Below are 17648 nucleotides of genomic sequence, written 5' to 3' on the forward strand. Positions count from 1 at the left end.
ATAATATTGTATCGTCTCGGCTCCGACGCATTGTGAGCAACCAAGTGTGATGATGGAAATAGTGGGCCGAAGATTATCTCTACCACCTAACACATGAGCGCGCTAGGTGCGGCTCTATCGGATTGGGGGAAGGTGCTGTTCGTAATGTCCAGTCTGGGATGCGGGCTGTGCTCAGCTTGGTTTGAACAGCGCCCTGCTTGGTTAACACGATCTGGGACTCTCCCTCTCCCCCTTGGAGCGGCGGTCGACACGGAGCCGGCGAGCAATAGATGAGGAGCGCGGTTCTTTATCTCGCTCAAGGTCCTATTACGACAGCACCGTCGAAAATATTGACTGTGAAGGGCTCGCGGGCTATGGGGCGGAAGTTGACACGCGGTCATGGAGCTCAACAATTGTGTTAGTCTTGCCACATCCATTGACGATTTCTGCTCTTGCTTGATTCTTTGATACTAATACCCTAAGCTATTATTTACATGGAATGGTGGCTAACGTAACTAGCAGTGTCGTTCATGCGCCGCATGTATCTCCATTGTGTTATCTCCTTCTGTGTGGCATGGTGCCTCTTTCTTGTCTTTGCCCCTGGACTATGATACCGGGGTCCAAACTACGAGCAAGGAAAAGGCTGAGGCTATGACCGTCCCGACCCCGGTTGGCTTTTAATGTTTAAATCACGGAGCCTGAACAAGCATATGGCGGAATGGTCGGTCGGCGCTCCATCCATACGTGCAGCTACGGACGTCTAGCTCGATATGGCGACCACGGCAGGAGGTACAGAGTAACGGGGCTGAAGTAGGTAGGAAGAGGTAGCTCGATCATTGGCACATACGTGTGTGAATGGAAAGGAAAGAATCAAGGTCAGGGCGGGATACGATTCGAAAGAAAAAGCCAAGATAGGAGGTCTAGAAGTACCTCCCGTCTCGATAAGGGTTCATACAGGGCAGCGGATGATACTGGTTGTTGCGATTCCGCTTCGGATCAAGATAAAAGAACTGCCAGGTTGACCTTAAAGCCCTTGAGTGGTCGTGTTGAGGATTGCACTTGCATGTAGAGCAAACTAGAATTGTATGGATGCTCTTTCTCTCCAGTCAGGAAATGATGAGGCAAGGTCTCGTTAATTGCTGCCCGGTTACAAATCGAACGATCATGGTCCTGAAGCACTCGCCTCTGGGGAGAGTAACTCTGAACACAGTACCTTCGGAGACAAGCAAATCATGCGGGAGCAAATGAGGGTCAAGAGGTAGAGGTACTACTCACTTACTACCTTTAGGTGAACTCCGTTCTCGACATCCAGAAGATGAGTGACAGGAACTAACCCGAAGGTGTCATCATAAATGGACCACAGAGGATCGAAAACTTCATTGAATGCAACTGAAGTTAGGCACGAATCTCCTTTTAGAAAGTCACTGTTTTCTGCCCATAACAGTGAGAAAGAAACGGGGAGGACGGGAAGGGTCGGTCGCAGTTGTCGTCTGCGCCTTCTCTTGCCATTCAGTTGCTTCCGGTATCTCCTGTTAGTTCTTTCCTTCCTAGCCGGTGTTTTGCCGCAGTTTGGCTTCCTCTCTCGAGTTCCTTCCTCCGTTATCGGCAGTACGTCCGACTCGGAGTTTGCTGTTGGTCAACCCGGCCTGGAGTGGACATCGATAGTATCCCCTAGAGTTGCTGTCGTTGCTACCCTTCTACGAGTCGGGCATATATTGCTACTTTGCGAACCTGAGACTTCTGGTTCGTTTCGAGCTGGAGATACTTGCACCTACCTAGAAGTACGTACCTCGCCCATGCTTTGGTTTTGGGGCCTGGAGAGGACTCCGAATGGCCATAGGGAACAATAATTTGTAATTGAAGTGCCCTGATACCACACAAAACTGCGAGTGCGCGAGGGGGGCTTTTTCAGATTTTTCTTGTCTGGTTATGGTCATGGCCAAGATGTGGGACACTCCTTGTTCATGGGAAACAGCTTAGGAAACAGAGCGTGGTGGTAAACACAGAAGCATTGAGAGTGAAGGAGCGGATGGTTCGTAGATGAAAGATACAAGAAAGAGAAATGCGAGAATGGCATTCAATTATCCTGTCAAAGAGATGTCACTCTTTGGGGGATGTCACATGATGAACGGGGTTAGGGGAATCTCTCTGCTCTGGATCTTCTCAAAGAAGGGGATCAGGCAGCTGTTGTGTGGCTTCTCTGACCTCAAGGGGGCGATATCCAGATGATCTCGGAGGGATGTGTGAGCTCAGCACTTACCTTCAGAATAATGTCAACCGAGGAATTGAAGAAGGAGCAACACAAGTTGTTGCTTCTTGCCCTCTAGCATGAAATGCTCCGTCTACGTCAGGCAATCACTCGACCAAGCCCTGAAGCCAATACTGCACAAGAAGCAGAAATACCAGATCAGAAATTTGGTACCTGGAATTTGTCTTCTGCAACTCGAACATCCTACCTAGTATCGTTTGAGTTCTTGCCGAGCTTCCATCCTCCCGGCAACGTCGCCCAATCTCAACGCCAGCATTTCTAGTACCTCAAACTTACATATACCACTATATCATTTTGTCGATCCAAGTTTTCCTCGAAAGAATGGATCGTTGGTCCAGTTCATCCGGTCCAGATGGCGCGCTAAACAACCCTTGGACAAAGCTGCCCTTCTACGACAAGTATGTCGAACTTCAACGCAAAGCACATGAGAACAGACACAAGAAGCATTTGAGATTTCGATCAGGGTCCATTTTGATCACCGATGGCGCCACACCCACAGGCCGTCAAATTGCCACCATCCTCAACAAAAAGGGGCACTATCGAATTCACGCCCTCTACCCGCCCGGCTATTTTCCCCCAAATGTCCCGCCGTCGGAGCGAAAAAGGCTCGCATACCCCGTGGACAAGATGCACTTTTTAAAGCCGGTTTCGAGATACGAGAATTACGTATCGTGGTACGATGCGGTTGTGGAAATCTGCCACAAACATGATATTCACTACATCATACCACAGCACGATACCATGGCCGTCTTCGCAGCTCGTATCAGGGAACTCAGGCGGCGCGGTATATGCGTCCATACTCCCAGGCTGACGTCGATTCACTCCATTGTCGACAAGCTAGCAATGTATCGCATGTTGAGGGACCTTGGGATTTGGCACCATCCCTGGGTCTTTCTCGGAAAGGAGACCAACTCCCAACACGCAATCATGCAGACTGCCGGCTACATCCAAGGTGCGGGAAACTATCCGGTCATGTTGACGGACCGTACGGAAGGGTCGGATTCAGTCTATGTGCGCATCGGGTCGAAGAAGCAGCTGGAAGACTACATTCTCGAGGACGAACGCAAGAGCGCAACGGAATTCGTCATCACTACGAATACCTTGAGTTTCAAAGGCTAGTTGCACCAGACCCAGGGTGTCTTCAACAACGGCAAGCTGGAGAAATGGCATGGTTGGACCCTCCTCCCCGTGCAGCAAGAAACCACCTCCCATTTTCGCAAAACATCGGCTCATAATCAGAGAGCAGTGTTGGTTCTGCAAAAGATTGGGATGCATCTTAAATGGCATGGCGGTCTGAGTGTGACCTTCTGGCTCCCCATCGACGAAACCGAAGCCGAGCCCAGAGTGATGAGGATCGATATGGGTATACACGAGCCGATGAACGCATACTATTCCCGAGTCGACCTGATCGACGCACTATTGGATCTGAGACTTCCGGAGAATTCAGGAACTGAGTGGGAGGACGGTTCCAGGTGGCAGGATCCTGACCACGCTTTTAATATGCCCCAGAATCTCACGGGGGAAGATGCTGCAGCATACGTGACCGGGAAAGGCAAAATCAGCGTCGGACAGAATGACGTGGAGGAGGACGATGACTCAAGTCACTTTCCCTTGCGAGTGATACTGATGCCCGACTTCGACCCACCGACTCGTTGGCGTGGCGTGCAAGTTCAAGCTACGGCAGATGTCAACTCCAGCAGTGCGTCCAGATTGTCTCGCGAGCTTACTGTGGTAGCACCGTCAGATGGCGATTCTAGTCCAGAGGATAAAATTAACTCATGGCGCACGTTTCACACGCTGCGTACCTATTTGGGAGTGGAGGGGCACGGCGGCGATGGTCCCGAGGAAACAGATTCAACTATCTTTGAGGCCGCACTCCCGAATGGTGGGAGGTGCAAATGGAAGACGGGCGTCGCGACACGTCAATTCGTTTTGGAGTCTCAACAAAGGATCACGGAGAGTCAGGAGAAATCCATGCTGAAAAGATTGGCCACTGTCCTCGGCGATACGACCTGGCGAAAGTCCAAAGAAGAGCACACCCCCTTTTTCTTGAACCCTTGGACAACTAGCATTCAGAACATGTATAACGTGGCTAAACAGGTCATAGACCTGTCAGTGAAGGGTAAACCGGGACCGACACTATTATCCACGCTCCTCCGCGACGACTGGCCACGGCCGAATCCGAGAGGGCTGAGACGTGATCAATACGCCAAAATCTTTAAGACACATCTATGGGACGGACCTGAAATGCCTGATGGTCCTTGGGGTCTTGCTCTTCCGGTGGAATCACACTACGACGCCAAGAGGTTTCGTGTTCACAGTCAAAAAGGTGTCCCTTCACGTAATGTTGCCTACCAGTTTTTTGTCAGGCAGGGTCGAGCGGACAATACAGGCACTCTCCTCCCGTTGGGGCATGTATCTCCGAACGACCCCAACAATGAAGTCTTGTGTAGGCCCATGATGCTTCCTCCGACTCCCTTTGACCTTATCTGTGTAGGCGAAAAGCCCGAGACTTGGAATAGCTGGACCTTTGTTCCGGACCCTTATCGGCCACGCGAAGGTGTGCTGATTCCCTCTCACGATTTGCCGAAAATGAAGCACATTGTTATTCCCGATGGCCGTCAGCCTTGGGAGATGACACCAGGCCGATGCTTCTTCTACCGTGGTAGCAGACGCCATGTTCCGCGTCAGAACCGACCTTACAGATATCGGATGGATGACAATCTGCGGTACATAGTCCACGACCGGAAAAGAAAGCTACCTAACCCTCCAAAGGACTTCTACTTTGTGGATGATACTCTCCCTCCTCCCGTTTCTTTGGAAGATAGCTTTCAACCCATCGTCCCGCTGGTCCGCGGCATTCCTCGCACAGATATCGCCTATTTCTACCATCATGCTACCCACTACAGTCGGTCGTACATGGGTATATTTGTTCCTGCTGATCATCGTGAGTTGGTGCAGAAGCAGACCTATAACTTTTATCGTCCAACGCTACTAGAACCTGTCCCGGAATCACCACCAACAAGCTCGTCGGTCAAAACGGGTGCCTCCAAAGATGCACAACGGAATTCCCGTGACGGTAGCGAGTCGGCCGATCAAAGCCCGCAGCGTGACTCTGAGAGGGATACCGAAGAGAGGGGGACGCCTACCGAGCCCGAACAGGAGCAAAACCCAATAAAGAGATGAGTCACTGCGGAGGAGATCCTAGGTAAACAGATGGACAAGACGGATGAGTGAGTGGTGGAAGGGGTTTGGGAGGTGGTTCTTATGCTCGATCGATTTCACGTGTTATTCCAGTTTCTGTCCGTTTATTTTTGTTAGCGTTAGGAGACATAGTCCTCATGTGCCAGCGATATATATGTATTGAATAGCGATTCGTTTTCTTTCCCAGACTAAAGCCCCCATGGTGTTTTTGTCCTGCAGTGATATCTTGACTATCCTCGCTATGTTCCCACGGAATAAACCCGTAAATGAGCGTATACTGACGGCAAAGTTGATGGATGAGATGGCGAGAGCATAGCTTGGAATGGTCGAACGGTAACGTTGGACAGTTGTAGTTCGATGCTGTTGGCAAGTCGCCTGGCTTTCGGATGATGAATGGACAAAACAACCTCGCAACTTACATACATAGTAGCATGTTACCATACCCTACTTGACCTGGCTCATGTTCCGTTGCAAATTGAAGAAACTTTGAAATGTTACTTCCGGCGGACCGGTGGGAGGCTTCGGCCCTCGTGGCCAAGCTTCTTTGTTGACTCTCGGCAGGGAGCCGTTCGGGGGCCTCAATCTACGCCGGCAGGGTAAGTAAGGGAAGAGTGTAAGATTTAAACAATTTTTTTTTTAATCTTCCCTTCTAATTTGTCTGGGCTGGTAACGCATGCCATGTGTGACCTGGCAGAAAGCGCATTTGCTTCACCTTGAATTTTTTTTTTTTTTTTTTTTTTTTTTTTTTTTTTTTTGCACTGACGGATCCCAATGGAAATGTGGAAGGAGGCTTTGATCGTCTGGATCTAGTGCGTTCTCCAATCCAGACGTGACGGCGGGAAGCATGATGAGTTGTACTCCTGTGTATGAATGGATACTGAGGAGATCTTGAGGGTCCGGCTTTGTAATAGCGATTCTTTGTAATCGATGCAAGTGGACATTTACTAAACCTTTCAGCATGTGCTGCTGGTGTGCACACCTTCTGTGAATAAACTACTAGCTAATTGATCACTGTGGCGAGATTGATCCCGAATTCCTGTTGTTTTCCCGCTTGCTCTTCACTCGCAGAGCTCATTCTCATTTGTGTCGTTACGCGCATTATTTCATCCAGCAGATACGTACCTAGCGTATTGGGTCAGGAAATATTTGTAAGAATTGGGGAAACCCTTTTTTTTCCCAGGTCGTTTGTTGCGACCGGGAGCCCCTGTACTGCCCCTGGCACGTCCTGGCAACAGCTGACATGATAGCGCGACCGATTAAACACGCAACGAAACGAAGGAGCGGCGAATTCCTACCTCTATCACTCACAAAGCAACAATATCCGGCTTGCTTCAACGCACAGCGAAGCGTCCATCTCCCCATTCAAACCAAACTGAACTCCATCCCTTTCGGTACCCCCGATTTGCCAAGTACCACCACAGCAAACAAATCTCAACATTCCTTTTTTTCTCTCTTCTCGCCCCTTTCGAATCTTCTGTCCCGATCGCGACACAGAAACTCCAATCCACTCCACCTGGGAATTTGAGTAACAGATCAGGCGCCCTTCCTCAACCACAACGTCGCCAAGATGGCGTGGTCAAAGACGACGCGCATCCAAGTGATGCTGGCGATCGATGTCATGTTCTTCCTCCTGGAATTGTCCGTCGGTCTCGCTGTCGGATCACTTGCACTCTTGGCGGATTCATTTCACATGGTACGTCGCATACGCCGGGATACATTGGGACTCACCGAACCCTTTCGTTACGGTTTGTGTCTTAAACAAGAATCGGTGACTAACACCATATCCCATGTAGCTAAACGATATCATTTCCCTACTTGTCGGATTGTGGGCCCTTTCTTTGACCAAGCGGGCGACAACAGATCAGTTCTCCTACGGTGTAAGTCTTGCGACCCGGTGTGATTCCTGATCCCATTTTCTTTCGCTAACCGGGTGTGACTGTCTTAGTGGTTACGCGCGGAAATTCTCGGTGCCTTCTTCAACGCGGTATTCCTGATTGCGCTTTGCGTATCCATCGTTCTTGAAGCCCTCGGCCGATTCATCAACCCTCCCACGATCGACAACCCGAAACTGATTCTGATTGTTGGGTCACTTGGTCTTGCCTCGAACCTCGTTGGCTTCGTCGTTCTCGGCGGACACGGCCACTCCCATGGACCTGGCGGACACGACCACGGCCACGACGAACATGGGCATGACCATGCGGACGCCCACGAGCACAACCATGGATATGAGAACAGCGCGGTCGCCGAGGAAGGACGCGCGGGGGCAGCGAGCGATGCGCGTAATCACCAGACGGGTAGAGCCCGGAAGTCGAGCAACGCCAGACACGCCCGCTTCACGAGCATCGAAGACATGCAAATTTACCCGGCTAGCTTCAGGCAGGAGATCATTGAGGCGAGCAGGTCCCAGCCGGAGGAGTCTAGCAGTGAGAATAGCTCCGACAACGAAAACGGCGGACATGAGGACACCAACACCGAAAACACCCCGTTGATTGGAGGATCGAATGGACACAATCACCAACATTATGGCGCACACTCATTTTCGTCAAAGAAGGGACGACGGAACTCTAACGTTCATCGCGAGCACAACCACACCAAGCCGAAGAAGGCAAGCAAGGGCGGACACGGACACAGCCATGCTGATATGGGCATGAATGCAATGGTTCTTCACGTCATTGGAGATGCGTTGGGTAACGTCGGTGTCATAGCCACGGCCCTGATTATCTGGCTCACCAACTGGCCGGGACGCTTCTATGCTGACCCTGCCGTCTCGCTCTTCATCACCGTCATCATCCTCCGCTCAGCCATCCCACTTACTCTTGCGGCTTCCAAGATCCTGCTCCAGGCGACGCCCGAGCACATCGACCTCAAGCAAATACGGGAAGATATCCAAGATCTGGAGGGTGTAGTCAGTTGCCACCACGTCCACGTCTGGCAGCTCGATGACACGAGCCTCGTTGCCTCGCTGCACATCCAGGTGGACTTCCCAATTTCCGCGGCCGGCGGTGACAAGTGGATGGAGCTCTCCAGGCAGGTCCGGCAGTGTCTGCACGAATATGGAATTCACAGCGCTACGATCCAGCCCGAGTTCTGCCTCGACATGACACACAACCACACTGAGGAGGCCGCGACTTCGCCCCGCCCGGACGACTCGTCGTCTTCGCTTCCTGGATGCGGCAAGGCGGATGGGAAGTGCCTGCTTGCCTGCGTGGAGGATTGCTCGGGCCGGGGCTGCTGCGTCGTACCGGGCGTGTCGAGGCCGGAGAGCACCCATTCTCATGACGGGGACGGCCACCATCACCACTAGGCCCGGCTGGAATGGTTGTTTCATGATTGATTGATAAGCAGTCGAAAATTATTTATGAGTTTAGTTCTTGAAGAAATGGCCCAAGTCATTCGTTATTCTGATTATTTTTTGAAACCGGACCATGGAGTGGACATGAGAATTCTACCCGAGTCATCATTTCTGGCCGATATGTCTGCGTTTCGGCATGCTGCAATACAAAGGGATAGGGGTTTGTCTTAAAAGCGTTACACGGAGCAGCGGAATAGGTGTTATGGTTACACTTGGGTTTGAGGGTTCGAATATTGATAAACGTCATCACGTACAAAGCGAGTGAGGGATACACAAAATATTTAAAGGTTATGGCATCTCTTTACTGTACATGAGTTGTTTCAGCGCCGATATGTGCTTTGAGCATATACAGCATCAGGCATGGGGTAGACAGCAATTTGGCCTTTCTGTGGCCTCATAGGTAACTGAGCGGTTTTAGTGCCACACCAGTTCCAGGCGAGTACGAAACGAATTAATCCACTGCTTCACATTCAGGAAGTACGATCTGCAAAAAGGTCCGGATGAGATTCCATCCAGATAATTACTGCTGACGTCGATATTCTTCAAACCCCTTAAGTCCTGAAACGTATCTCGCATTTCACAACTGCCCGATGAATGAGGTTGGAAAGGGAGCTCCGACCTCGCAACTGCCGTGACGTGCTGGATGATCTGCGCACAAGCCAAGTACCGCGGCTTTGTTCCCGTTCTGACACCCGACGCCGCTATCAAGTGCTTATCTTATTTCGGGCTGCCGAATCAACGACAACTAAACAACCAACTCACCGAATGACACAACCACTTACTTCCATCCAACCCCATCACTTCCTTCATCTCACCGTACATAAAGGTAGCTGTATCTCGCTAATTGTTTGGTATGATACACGGAAACCAATTCGTTACATATCTTTTCACATAGATTAAGAGGACGAACATCCACCGACATCCTGAGTTTGACTACCTCTATTACATTCCAAACAAGAAGGACAGACTGATGTACCTTCTTTTGGCCTTGCCCTCTTACATAATATATGCTGCTGAATAATTCTCGACTTTAATTCCCTTTTTTCTTACTTCACTTTATTGCCTGTCTAGTCGCTCTTTACCACCAATCCCCCTTCACAAGCAAGATGGATACATCCGGAGAAGCCAATCCCGACCTCGAGTCTTTCCGTGAGCAATGGAGAGCAGAGGTTCGGGCTAGACGGCCAACAACCCAAGCCTCATCTTCTTCTTCCCAACAGCAACCACCCGCACCGCCACCGCCACCACCACCACATCAACAGCAACCAACACCATCTGCAGCTGAGCTTGCGGCAGAACACCATCTTCACCCTCGGAAACCTCCACCAGCACCGGCCAAAAAGGCTGCTGCACCACGTCAGGACTACGAAGACGACTATGTTCAGCCGAGGTCTTTTGATTCACCGAACGATGAAGCTGCAGCCGCGTCCACATCGACACAAGGGGAATGGACGGTAAAGAAAACAACAAAGGATCCGGTCACAGCGCTTGATCATTATGAGAAAGCTGTGGAGAGAGAGGCTGCGGGCAGCTTGGGTGATAGTTTGAAGCTTTATAGGAAGGCGTTCAGGGTATGTCTTCAAACTCACGAAATTTAACGACATTCTGCCTTTGTATCGATGTCCATTAATTGGCTGACTAAGGGATGCTCAAAGATGGACGATAGCGTGGATCAGAAATACAAGAACAAGTACTTTCCCAAGTCAAAGGCGAAGCCGCCTGCGACGGCTTCTCCTGGTACTGCTGGCGGTGCGGAGAGTGCTGCCACCGCGCCATCATCAGCGGAACAGCCGCAGACCATGAAGGAGCTGATCAACAGCTTCGCAGGGGTAGCGATCGAGCCGGAAGGTCCTCCCGTAGAAGGGATGCCACCGCCTCCGTGTCCCATTGCCTCTCTTCCCGAAGAGCTTCTGGTTCACATCATGCGTGACGTGGCAATTCTGGACGTTGCTGACTTTGTCCGTCTTGCGCAAGTTTGTAAGAGGTTCGCTTTTTTGGTCGCCACTGAAGATCGAATTTGGCGACGCATCTGCTTGGGCGACGAGTTCGGGTTTGGTAGCATGCATTATCACTGGCAGCGGCAAATTACTTGGGAGCCGCTGACGGAAGAAGACCTTCTCACCGAATTCGAGGAGCAAATGCAAGCACAGGAGAAAGCCCGAGCAGAAAAGGCCGCGGAGCTCGACACGGGCGCTGCGGATGAAGATGATGATGGAAAAACCGCAGAGACCCCGGACGTTTCCCTGCTACTCCCCTTGACCCCCCAACAACGAGCAGAAAAGCACGCAGAAGAATCGCGAGCCACCACCCTAGTCTTCTACAAGACCGTCTACAACTCCAGTTGGCTACGCATGTGGCGTCTCCGTCCCCGCATCCGCTTCAATGGCTGCTACATCAGCACCGTGAACTACATTCGCACCGGCCAGGCCAATGCTAACGCCACCACCTGGGGTAGCCCCGTGCACATCGTCACCTACTACCGCTACCTGCGCTTCTTCCGTGACGGTACCGCCATCAGCCTGCTCACCACCGCCGAGCCCGCCGACGTCGTCTACCACCTCACCCGCGAGGCCATGGCGCTGCATGCCGGTAAGAGGCAGGCCGGTAACAACACCGCGCTTACACACCTCCCCAGCGCGCCGATGCAGTACGCCCTTAAGGGCCGCTGGCGTTTGGCCTCGGCGGCGGATAACCCGGCTGCTCCTTTGAATGAGATCGAAGGCGATTTGATTGTTGAGACAGAGGGCGTGGGCAAGTACATATATCGCTTGGACCTGACGCTGAAGTCGGCGGGCAAGATGGGAGCTAAGAACAACAAGCTTGTTTGGAGGGGGTTTTATAACTATGATAGGATGACGGATGATTGGGGCGAGTTTACACTGAAGCATGATAAGCCGTTCTTCTTCAGTCGGGTCAAGAGCTATGGGGTTTTGGGGGAGTAGAGAGACAGAGAAAGAAAGAAAGAGAAAGCTTGGGGATGGTGTGCTTTGTAAAGTAAATAGAAAGACTGGAAGACGGTTGATGTTGGAATGGAATAAGATCTATACGGTTGAAGTCAAATTGTTTCCGCGGGTGACATCTTTGGTTAAACCTTTGAGATTCGTGAAACAAAAGTGCAAGTAGATCTTTGGACTACCATCCCTGATATCAACCATAAGGAAGGCAATACGTGTGGTTTTTCCTACCAAAATTTCAAGGGAGCCTGTAAATACACGTACTGGCATTACACGAATTCGTATCGCTCACCTCGGTCAGCCACACTACGCTGTCGGTATGCATTCTGCCGCATCTCCCCGCCTGTCGGTCCTCCCGGTTGGTTCCCCCTGTCTGCCTCTCTGCAATTCAGCAACTGATTGACCGAAGCTTTGAGAGCTCAGACCCGAATTCTACTATCATTGACGACGTCACTTTGATAACTGTACGTACCAAACCTTCACATGAATTGCATATACACAGCAAACTGACAAGATCAACTAGTATTTGCGCGGATCTCACCAAACGCAAATCTCATCACAAACTCTCCCTGCTCACTAATTAGCAGCAGGAGAAGCTGCAGTTATCTCGGGTCTTGGCATCAAAGCACCTCATCAAGCACTCAAAAAGATCACTGCAAGAATGGCCGCCAAAAAGCCAGTCAACTGGTGGCTCTGGACCAAGATGTTGCTCGGGTAAGGATTTTATTCTCTTCCATCCCCCACCTCCTCTTACATCTCACAAGTCCAAATTCAAGAAGAAGAGAGATCTAACAAACTCTTGTTGGCCCAAACAAACAGTGGAGCAGCAATCTGCGTCGGCGGTCCTGCATTCACCTACTGGCTCACCCCGACAGACGAGGAGCTCTTCCAAAAGTATAACCCGGAGCTGCAGAAGAGGAGTCTGGAGAGGCGGTTCGAGCGTCAGCAGGAGTTTGACGACTTTGTCACCAAGTTGAAGGAGTACTCCAAGTCTGATAAGCCAAGTAAGCTTTCTTCCCTCTGTCCCTTTTTGTCCGTCTGTTGGCAATTCTGTTGGAGTTTTTGTTGGGATGGAGGAGGAGATGGATAGAGGTGGGGATTTGTTTGCGGATGTGGATAGGAAGAAAGAGGGATGGGAATGGGCAAAGCAAGATGAAGATGGAGATAAGTGAGATGAGTAGCGTGCTAACTTTGACTTTTCTAGTCTGGACGGTTCAGGCCGAGGCCGAGGAAAAAGAGAGACAGCAGCGGGCGTCGGTGCAGAAGAGTCTGGCATTGGCGGATGAGGTGAAGGCTAGGAAAGAGGCTATGAGGCGTGAGGCCGGTCTTCCGCTTGAGAAGTAGTGGTTAGGCTAGCTTTACGTTGGGAAGTGGTCATACGTAGGCGGTTTGGGTTGTAACATCATGATTCTGTACAAAACTACTGTGTATTCTAAGATGGGTATTGAAAGAGAAGGCGTTCAAAAGGGTCTTGGGTTTTTAGGACGGAGATGATTAGCTTTTGGTTCCAAAGTCCCATGGTCTCGAAGTTGTGCAATATCACGATGTTCTCTGGAAAGACTGTTTGCTGCTTCGCTTTTCAGAAATGGAGGGTATAGGACCATCATCCAACCTAAACTATGTAGTGAAGCGAGCTGTCCCATGTACAACTACGTTGGCAGATATCATCCTATGAGGGACCTCATAACAGACGATGATGTCAAGTCCCAAGGTGAGGCGAGTTTACTTTCGCGGTAAGCAGGAAACAAGTCAAGGTGAGCACCAAAGCAGGTGGGGTAGAATTTTGATGTGGTTCCGCTAGCTGGACATACGAGGCCCGGCGTACAAGACCTATTCCTCAACTTCCGAAAGCAGATGAGGATGAAGCTCAATATCAACACTATATAGATTAAAGGTAACTCCCGGTGACTGTAGTAGGGTTGTTTACCTAACCGTTTCGAACCATGCCGTATAAGCTTAACATGGCGGCGGGGGTGTAGGTATGTGGAAAGTTTCTTGAAGGACAAGATTTTAAGTATGCACGGGCCAACTGCCCATCCAGCACCGCCGCGCGACGCTCACACATCACCCCTCTTCTCAGCCAGCAGCATGAACCCCCCAGCCCGCAAAGCCCAGAGCCCACACTACCGCCCACAGGTCCTTGATGAGGTCCCAGCGCCAAACTAACCCTGAGCTCTAAGGTTCACCGAGATCTCCCGCACCTTTCGCTTTTTCCCCACAACAGATCAATCTCACATCCTCTCATCACCAAACAAACCGCCAGCAAAAATGTCGGATGTTCAGGAGCGTTTGAAGAAGCTGGGCGCCTCGGCCCGTATCGGTATGTCGTCGCCCATGTTTTCGCTCTGTAGGATGAGGTTCTGTTCGACAGGCTAACAAAGGTGCTTTCCCTCCGCTTTAGGGTATGTAGAAATTCAAATATCACTCGTCAATCGCTCTCGCACACAACACGCACAAAAAAACGAGCCAGCACCGAATTACCCCTCCATTCTTTCGCGCGCGCGCCCTCGATTGTCTCCCACACAAAAAACCTCCCCCCGCGAGCCCAGCGAAAGGCGATGAGCAACGTGCAGATGCAGACAAAATGAGAGGCTTTTGATTTCTGACAATGGACTTTTTTTTCGAAATGAAATAGTGGCAAGGGTACTCCCCGCAGAAAGGTCAAGAGAGCGCCTGCCCGCTCCGCTGGCGATGACAAGAAGCTCCAGGCCACCCTCAAGAAGGTCAATGTTCAGCCCATCCAGGCCATCGAGGAGGTGAACATGTTCAAGAGCGACGGCAACGTCATCCACTTCGCCGCCCCTAAGGGTACGTACCAATACGCCCAGTTTCAATTTCGCGATATGGACCCCCCTTGACTGGGCTTGGTCCAAAATCGCCAGTATGCAAGAGTGTTATGGCCTACTTAGTCAGGCGGCCTCTTGACATATCGCGACAGCTAAGCTTCAAACGTTGGTTGGGGGCTTGTCTGCTAACAAGTTGTGTTTCTTGTACCACAGTTCACGCCGCTGTCCCTGCCAACACTTTCGCCATCTACGGCAACGGTGAGGACAAGGAGCTCACTGAGCTCGTCCCCGGTATCCTTAACCAGCTCGGCCCCGACTCTCTCGCTTCCCTCCGCAAGCTTGCCGAGAGCTACCAGAACATGCAGAAGAACGAGAAGGACGCTGAGGAGGATGATATCCCCGATCTCGTTGCCGGCGAGAACTTCGAGAGCAAGGTCGAGTAAATTACAAAAAAATAAAATACTCCCTCTCTCTGTTTGATTCCCCCAAAACGCGGTCTTTCCTATCTTCAGATTTGCGGTGACATTTATCATGGCGTGCTGCGTTGGGGAAATCACGGGGTCTCTTCAACCCGTCCTTTAGTTGTTCAATGTCTTCTCATGATGGCTTATGAATCTATGTGAAGCTGGGAAATGCTCTTCGGGCGGCAATGTTGATGTCATCTTCCAGCTCAAAGAGAAAGGATGTTACTTGGTACATGTGGCAACGAGGCGGAAAGACGTGTTTAATTGTCTTCGTCCATCTCGGTTTGCTCCTGGACTCTTCCAGAGAAAGACTGCGGTTGAAATGATGGTTATAGGAACAACGCATTCTACATCAAAACGATGTACATAACCAAAACCAAACAACTGACCAAGCGCTGGAAAATGGAAAAAGCTTCTTGGCCTCTCGAACCAACATTGGAGAGAAGTACGAATCAGGAATCGTGACCCATATGACAACGAGACAAAGATGATGTGGAGACGAGACATGCTGTGCATTCAAGTGCGCAAGTGAAATGTCACTCATTCACGCTTTGTATAGTGACCACATATCTCCCAGCAATCCTTCTCTGAATCGTTCCTCAACACTCCTTTGATTTACTCAAGTTTAAAGCTTCCACCCCTAGTATTCCTTACCCACCCTTTCAACGCCACCCTTTTCGTCTCCTCCTTTGCCCTCCGTCTCCCCTCAAGCAAGCTACTTCCATCCTTGATCTCATCATACACAAGGTTCGTACTTCCCAGGACTCGCTTGATCTCGCCATCGTCGTTGAGCGCCATCATCGAACAAACCTCCCTCGCCAAAGTCCACATCTTCCGCCGAGAGACCAGACTCGCTCCCCGTAAATCAAACTGCTTCCGGCCCTGCAACACGCCACCCACCAAACCCTCCCCATCGCGCGGGCCGTTGAGCGTCCATGATGTCGCAAGGTTGCTAGCTATGAGCTTCTTTGGCTTTGTGTCCTTGACGTCTGCCATGTCCGTCATATCTTTAGAGGAGGAATTATTTGGAGGGAGTATAGCCCTCCTAGAAAATGCAAACTCCATCTTCGTCGTCTCAACCCTAAACTCCCGAAAGACATATCCTGCAGCCTCCAGCTTCGCGCTCACGCTCGTGTCAAGTAAGGGTGCCATCCGCCCCCCATCAGCAGATGAAGAAGAGAAACACCGACTACAAGCCACGGCAGAATACTGAGACGCGGGAAAGATGACGCTGGACAGGTATGCGTTTGCAGGCGAGACCAAAGCGCTGGTGAGAGAGGACAGAAGCGAGGTGACTTGTTTAAGGGCAAGTTTGTCGGAGCAGGACTTGGATAAGCTGGGAGGGGCGTCGCCGCGTGAGGGCTTGCGGCGTACGATTCCGAGTTGAGAGAAGTAGGCGCGGCCGGGGAGAGGGGGGTCGTCTGCTGATGCTGGGGTTGGTGCTTGTGCTTGGGCTGGCAGGTCTCCTGGTGTTGGGGATGGGACTTCCCAGGGCGAGGCGTCGTCTTGGGCGGCCATGATTAGTTCCATGCTTGCGTCCCCGCCTGGTAGATTGGTGTGTTAGTAGTCATGGGCTTTACCGGGGTCGAGTCGTCTCTGGTGAAGGGGGGGTTTGGGCAGCGGGGACACACATACAAGGCGCTTCGGAGCAGTACATGTGTAAGCTCACATCTTCCCTCCAGGCGAACGGTTGTCCTTGCCATACTTCTGCTGTTCCTTGCTGTCCTTGGTTTTCATGTTGGGTTGTTATCCTTCGGTAGATGAACTCGGATTGCGATGCACCATCCCCCTGAAGAGCGAGGCGTTTACACTCTTCGAGGATGAACCGGTTGAAAGCTCGTATAGCAAGTATCTCGGCGTGCCAGTCATGAATGGCCACTCCGTTGGCTTGGGGCAGCTTGGATGCCGGAAGGCACTTCATACCTGTTCTATGACCAACAAACCATCCTTAGCTCCAGCAACAGACTTATCTTGCGTGATCATGAGGCACATTGGACACTTCAGTGGTCCCGGCGATCCATTGTACGTACTTACGCCAAAGCTACACATTTCAGTCCGTTTGGGCCTAGAGATTGTATCAGTAAAGAGTTTGGATTTCTTCCAGGCACATAACGAGCAGCACCTTTGGCTACAATGCCGGCCATAGGAACCCATTCGTGAAGACCATTGTCGCGGACACTGGGCTTCCGTTTCGCGGGGAGTTTGCTGAATTCTTCAAGCACAGCAGAGGCAATTGCGTCTGCATCAATCATTATAACTTTGCAAGTTAAGGTCGGTGTAATTTTGACGTTTTCGTATGTTTGCATGCGTTGGAAAGAACGACTTGACTTGGGACAACCTCCAAACTTTGATGATGAAGCACTTGTCGTTTGACAAGGGTTGGGGTTAGCCGTTGACAGCCAGTTCGTAACGTGGAAGTACGGAAAATCAATGGAGCAAACCGCATGCACCAGACGCAGAACGCAGAACATAAAAATCACACAGGTTTTCAGACGGAACTCCGAGGTGAGTGTACCTTGTTCATGCAAATTACAGTGGTGATGCTTCGCGACCAAAAAGTAAACCAGATACCCTTCGTTCGTTCCGCACTTGTTAATGGTAAATTGGGCTATAGATTTGCTTGAGGATGACGTCCTACAG

The 17648-nt window shown here is 51.0% G+C and overlaps 6 protein-coding genes across 7 annotated transcripts; 5 read left to right on the forward strand and 1 right to left on the reverse strand.

The window, feature by feature from the left end:
* Positions 1–2569: 2569 nt before the first annotated feature.
* Positions 2570–5434, forward strand: NCU10470 (hypothetical protein; the record flags this gene model as incomplete). The annotated part of the gene is made up of 2 exons (XM_001728327.1): positions 2570–3331; positions 3383–5434. The coding sequence occupies 2 exons, from the start codon at positions 2570–2572 to the stop codon at positions 5432–5434; spliced, it is 2814 nt and encodes a 937-aa protein (XP_001728379.1).
* A 1280-nt stretch (positions 5435–6714) lies between these two features.
* Positions 6715–9292, forward strand: NCU03145 (oxidative stress resistance). Its single transcript, XM_959101.3, has 3 exons — positions 6715–7145; positions 7246–7329; positions 7398–9292. The coding sequence occupies exons 1-3, from the start codon at positions 7020–7022 to the stop codon at positions 8754–8756; spliced, it is 1569 nt and encodes a 522-aa protein (XP_964194.1). The 5' UTR covers positions 6715–7019; the 3' UTR covers positions 8757–9292.
* Positions 9293–9573: 281 nt separating this feature from the next.
* Positions 9574–11874, forward strand: NCU03146 (F-box protein pof7). Its single transcript, XM_959102.2, has 2 exons — positions 9574–10375; positions 10460–11874. Exons 1-2 carry the CDS (start codon positions 9911–9913, stop codon positions 11744–11746), a joined length of 1752 nt encoding a protein of 583 aa, XP_964195.1. The 5' UTR covers positions 9574–9910; the 3' UTR covers positions 11747–11874.
* A 277-nt stretch (positions 11875–12151) lies between these two features.
* On the forward strand, positions 12152–13316 carry NCU03147 (assembly factor cbp-4). Its single transcript, XM_959103.2, has 4 exons — positions 12152–12222; positions 12282–12472; positions 12578–12762; positions 12963–13316. The coding sequence occupies exons 2-4, from the start codon at positions 12420–12422 to the stop codon at positions 13100–13102; spliced, it is 378 nt and encodes a 125-aa protein (XP_964196.1). The 5' UTR covers positions 12152–12222; positions 12282–12419; the 3' UTR covers positions 13103–13316.
* A 597-nt stretch (positions 13317–13913) lies between these two features.
* NCU03148 (nascent polypeptide-associated complex beta subunit) lies at positions 13914–15459 on the forward strand. The gene is made up of 3 exons (XM_959104.3): positions 13914–14082; positions 14394–14566; positions 14758–15459. Exons 1-3 carry the CDS (start codon positions 14027–14029, stop codon positions 14985–14987), a joined length of 459 nt encoding a protein of 152 aa, XP_964197.2. The 5' UTR covers positions 13914–14026; the 3' UTR covers positions 14988–15459.
* On the reverse strand, positions 15420–17561 carry NCU03149. 2 transcript variants are annotated; one of them, XM_011394795.1, is made up of 4 exons: positions 17131–17561; positions 17039–17073; positions 16644–16936; positions 15420–16552 (listed from the first exon to the last, which is right to left on the reverse strand). In XM_011394795.1, exons 3-4 carry the CDS (start codon positions 16927–16929, stop codon positions 15624–15626), a joined length of 1215 nt encoding a protein of 404 aa, XP_011393097.1. In that variant the 5' UTR covers positions 16930–16936; positions 17039–17073; positions 17131–17561; the 3' UTR covers positions 15420–15623. The 2 variants fall into 2 exon arrangements, with proteins under 2 accessions (XP_011393097.1, XP_011393098.1); XM_011394796.1 differs by having other exon boundaries at positions 17039–17561.
* Positions 17562–17648: the final 87 nt, after the last annotated feature.

The sequence above is a fragment of the Neurospora crassa genome, linkage group I (assembly GCF_000182925.2).
Source record: "Neurospora crassa OR74A linkage group I, whole genome shotgun sequence".
In the NCBI taxonomy this organism is placed as follows: Eukaryota; Fungi; Ascomycota; class Sordariomycetes; order Sordariales; family Sordariaceae; genus Neurospora; species Neurospora crassa.

Bases quoted from the DNA above. Each gene is read 5' to 3' on its own strand.
- NCU03145 (XM_959101.3), top strand. From the start codon at position 7,020: ATGGCGTGGTCAAAGACGACGCGCATCCAAGTGATGCTGGCGATCGAT. The intron at 7,146-7,245 runs GTACGTCGCATA...TATCCCATGTAG, and splicing joins TGGCGGATTCATTTCACATG to CTAAACGATATCATTTCCCT. The intron at 7,330-7,397 runs GTAAGTCTTGCG...TGACTGTCTTAG, and splicing joins CAGATCAGTTCTCCTACGGT to TGGTTACGCGCGGAAATTCT.
- NCU03148 (XM_959104.3), top strand. From the start codon at position 14,027: ATGTCGGATGTTCAGGAGCGTTTGAAGAAGCTGGGCGCCTCGGCCCGT. The intron at 14,083-14,393 runs GTCGTCGCCCAT...GAAATGAAATAG, and splicing joins GCCTCGGCCCGTATCGGTAT to TGGCAAGGGTACTCCCCGCA. The intron at 14,567-14,757 runs GTACGTACCAAT...CTTGTACCACAG, and splicing joins CCACTTCGCCGCCCCTAAGG to TTCACGCCGCTGTCCCTGCC.
- NCU03146 (XM_959102.2), top strand. From the start codon at position 9,911: ATGGATACATCCGGAGAAGCCAATCCCGACCTCGAGTCTTTCCGTGAG. The intron at 10,376-10,459 runs GTATGTCTTCAA...GGATGCTCAAAG, and splicing joins TTTATAGGAAGGCGTTCAGG to ATGGACGATAGCGTGGATCA.
- NCU03147 (XM_959103.2), top strand. From the start codon at position 12,420: ATGGCCGCCAAAAAGCCAGTCAACTGGTGGCTCTGGACCAAGATGTTG. The intron at 12,473-12,577 runs GTAAGGATTTTA...CCAAACAAACAG, and splicing joins TGGACCAAGATGTTGCTCGG to TGGAGCAGCAATCTGCGTCG. The intron at 12,763-12,962 runs GTAAGCTTTCTT...TGACTTTTCTAG, and splicing joins CTCCAAGTCTGATAAGCCAA to TCTGGACGGTTCAGGCCGAG.
- NCU03149 (XM_011394795.1), bottom strand. From the start codon at position 16,929: ATGAAGTGCCTTCCGGCATCCAAGCTGCCCCAAGCCAACGGAGTGGCC. The intron at 16,553-16,643 runs GTATGTGTGTCC...CCAATCTACCAG, and splicing joins GTACTGCTCCGAAGCGCCTT to GCGGGGACGCAAGCATGGAA.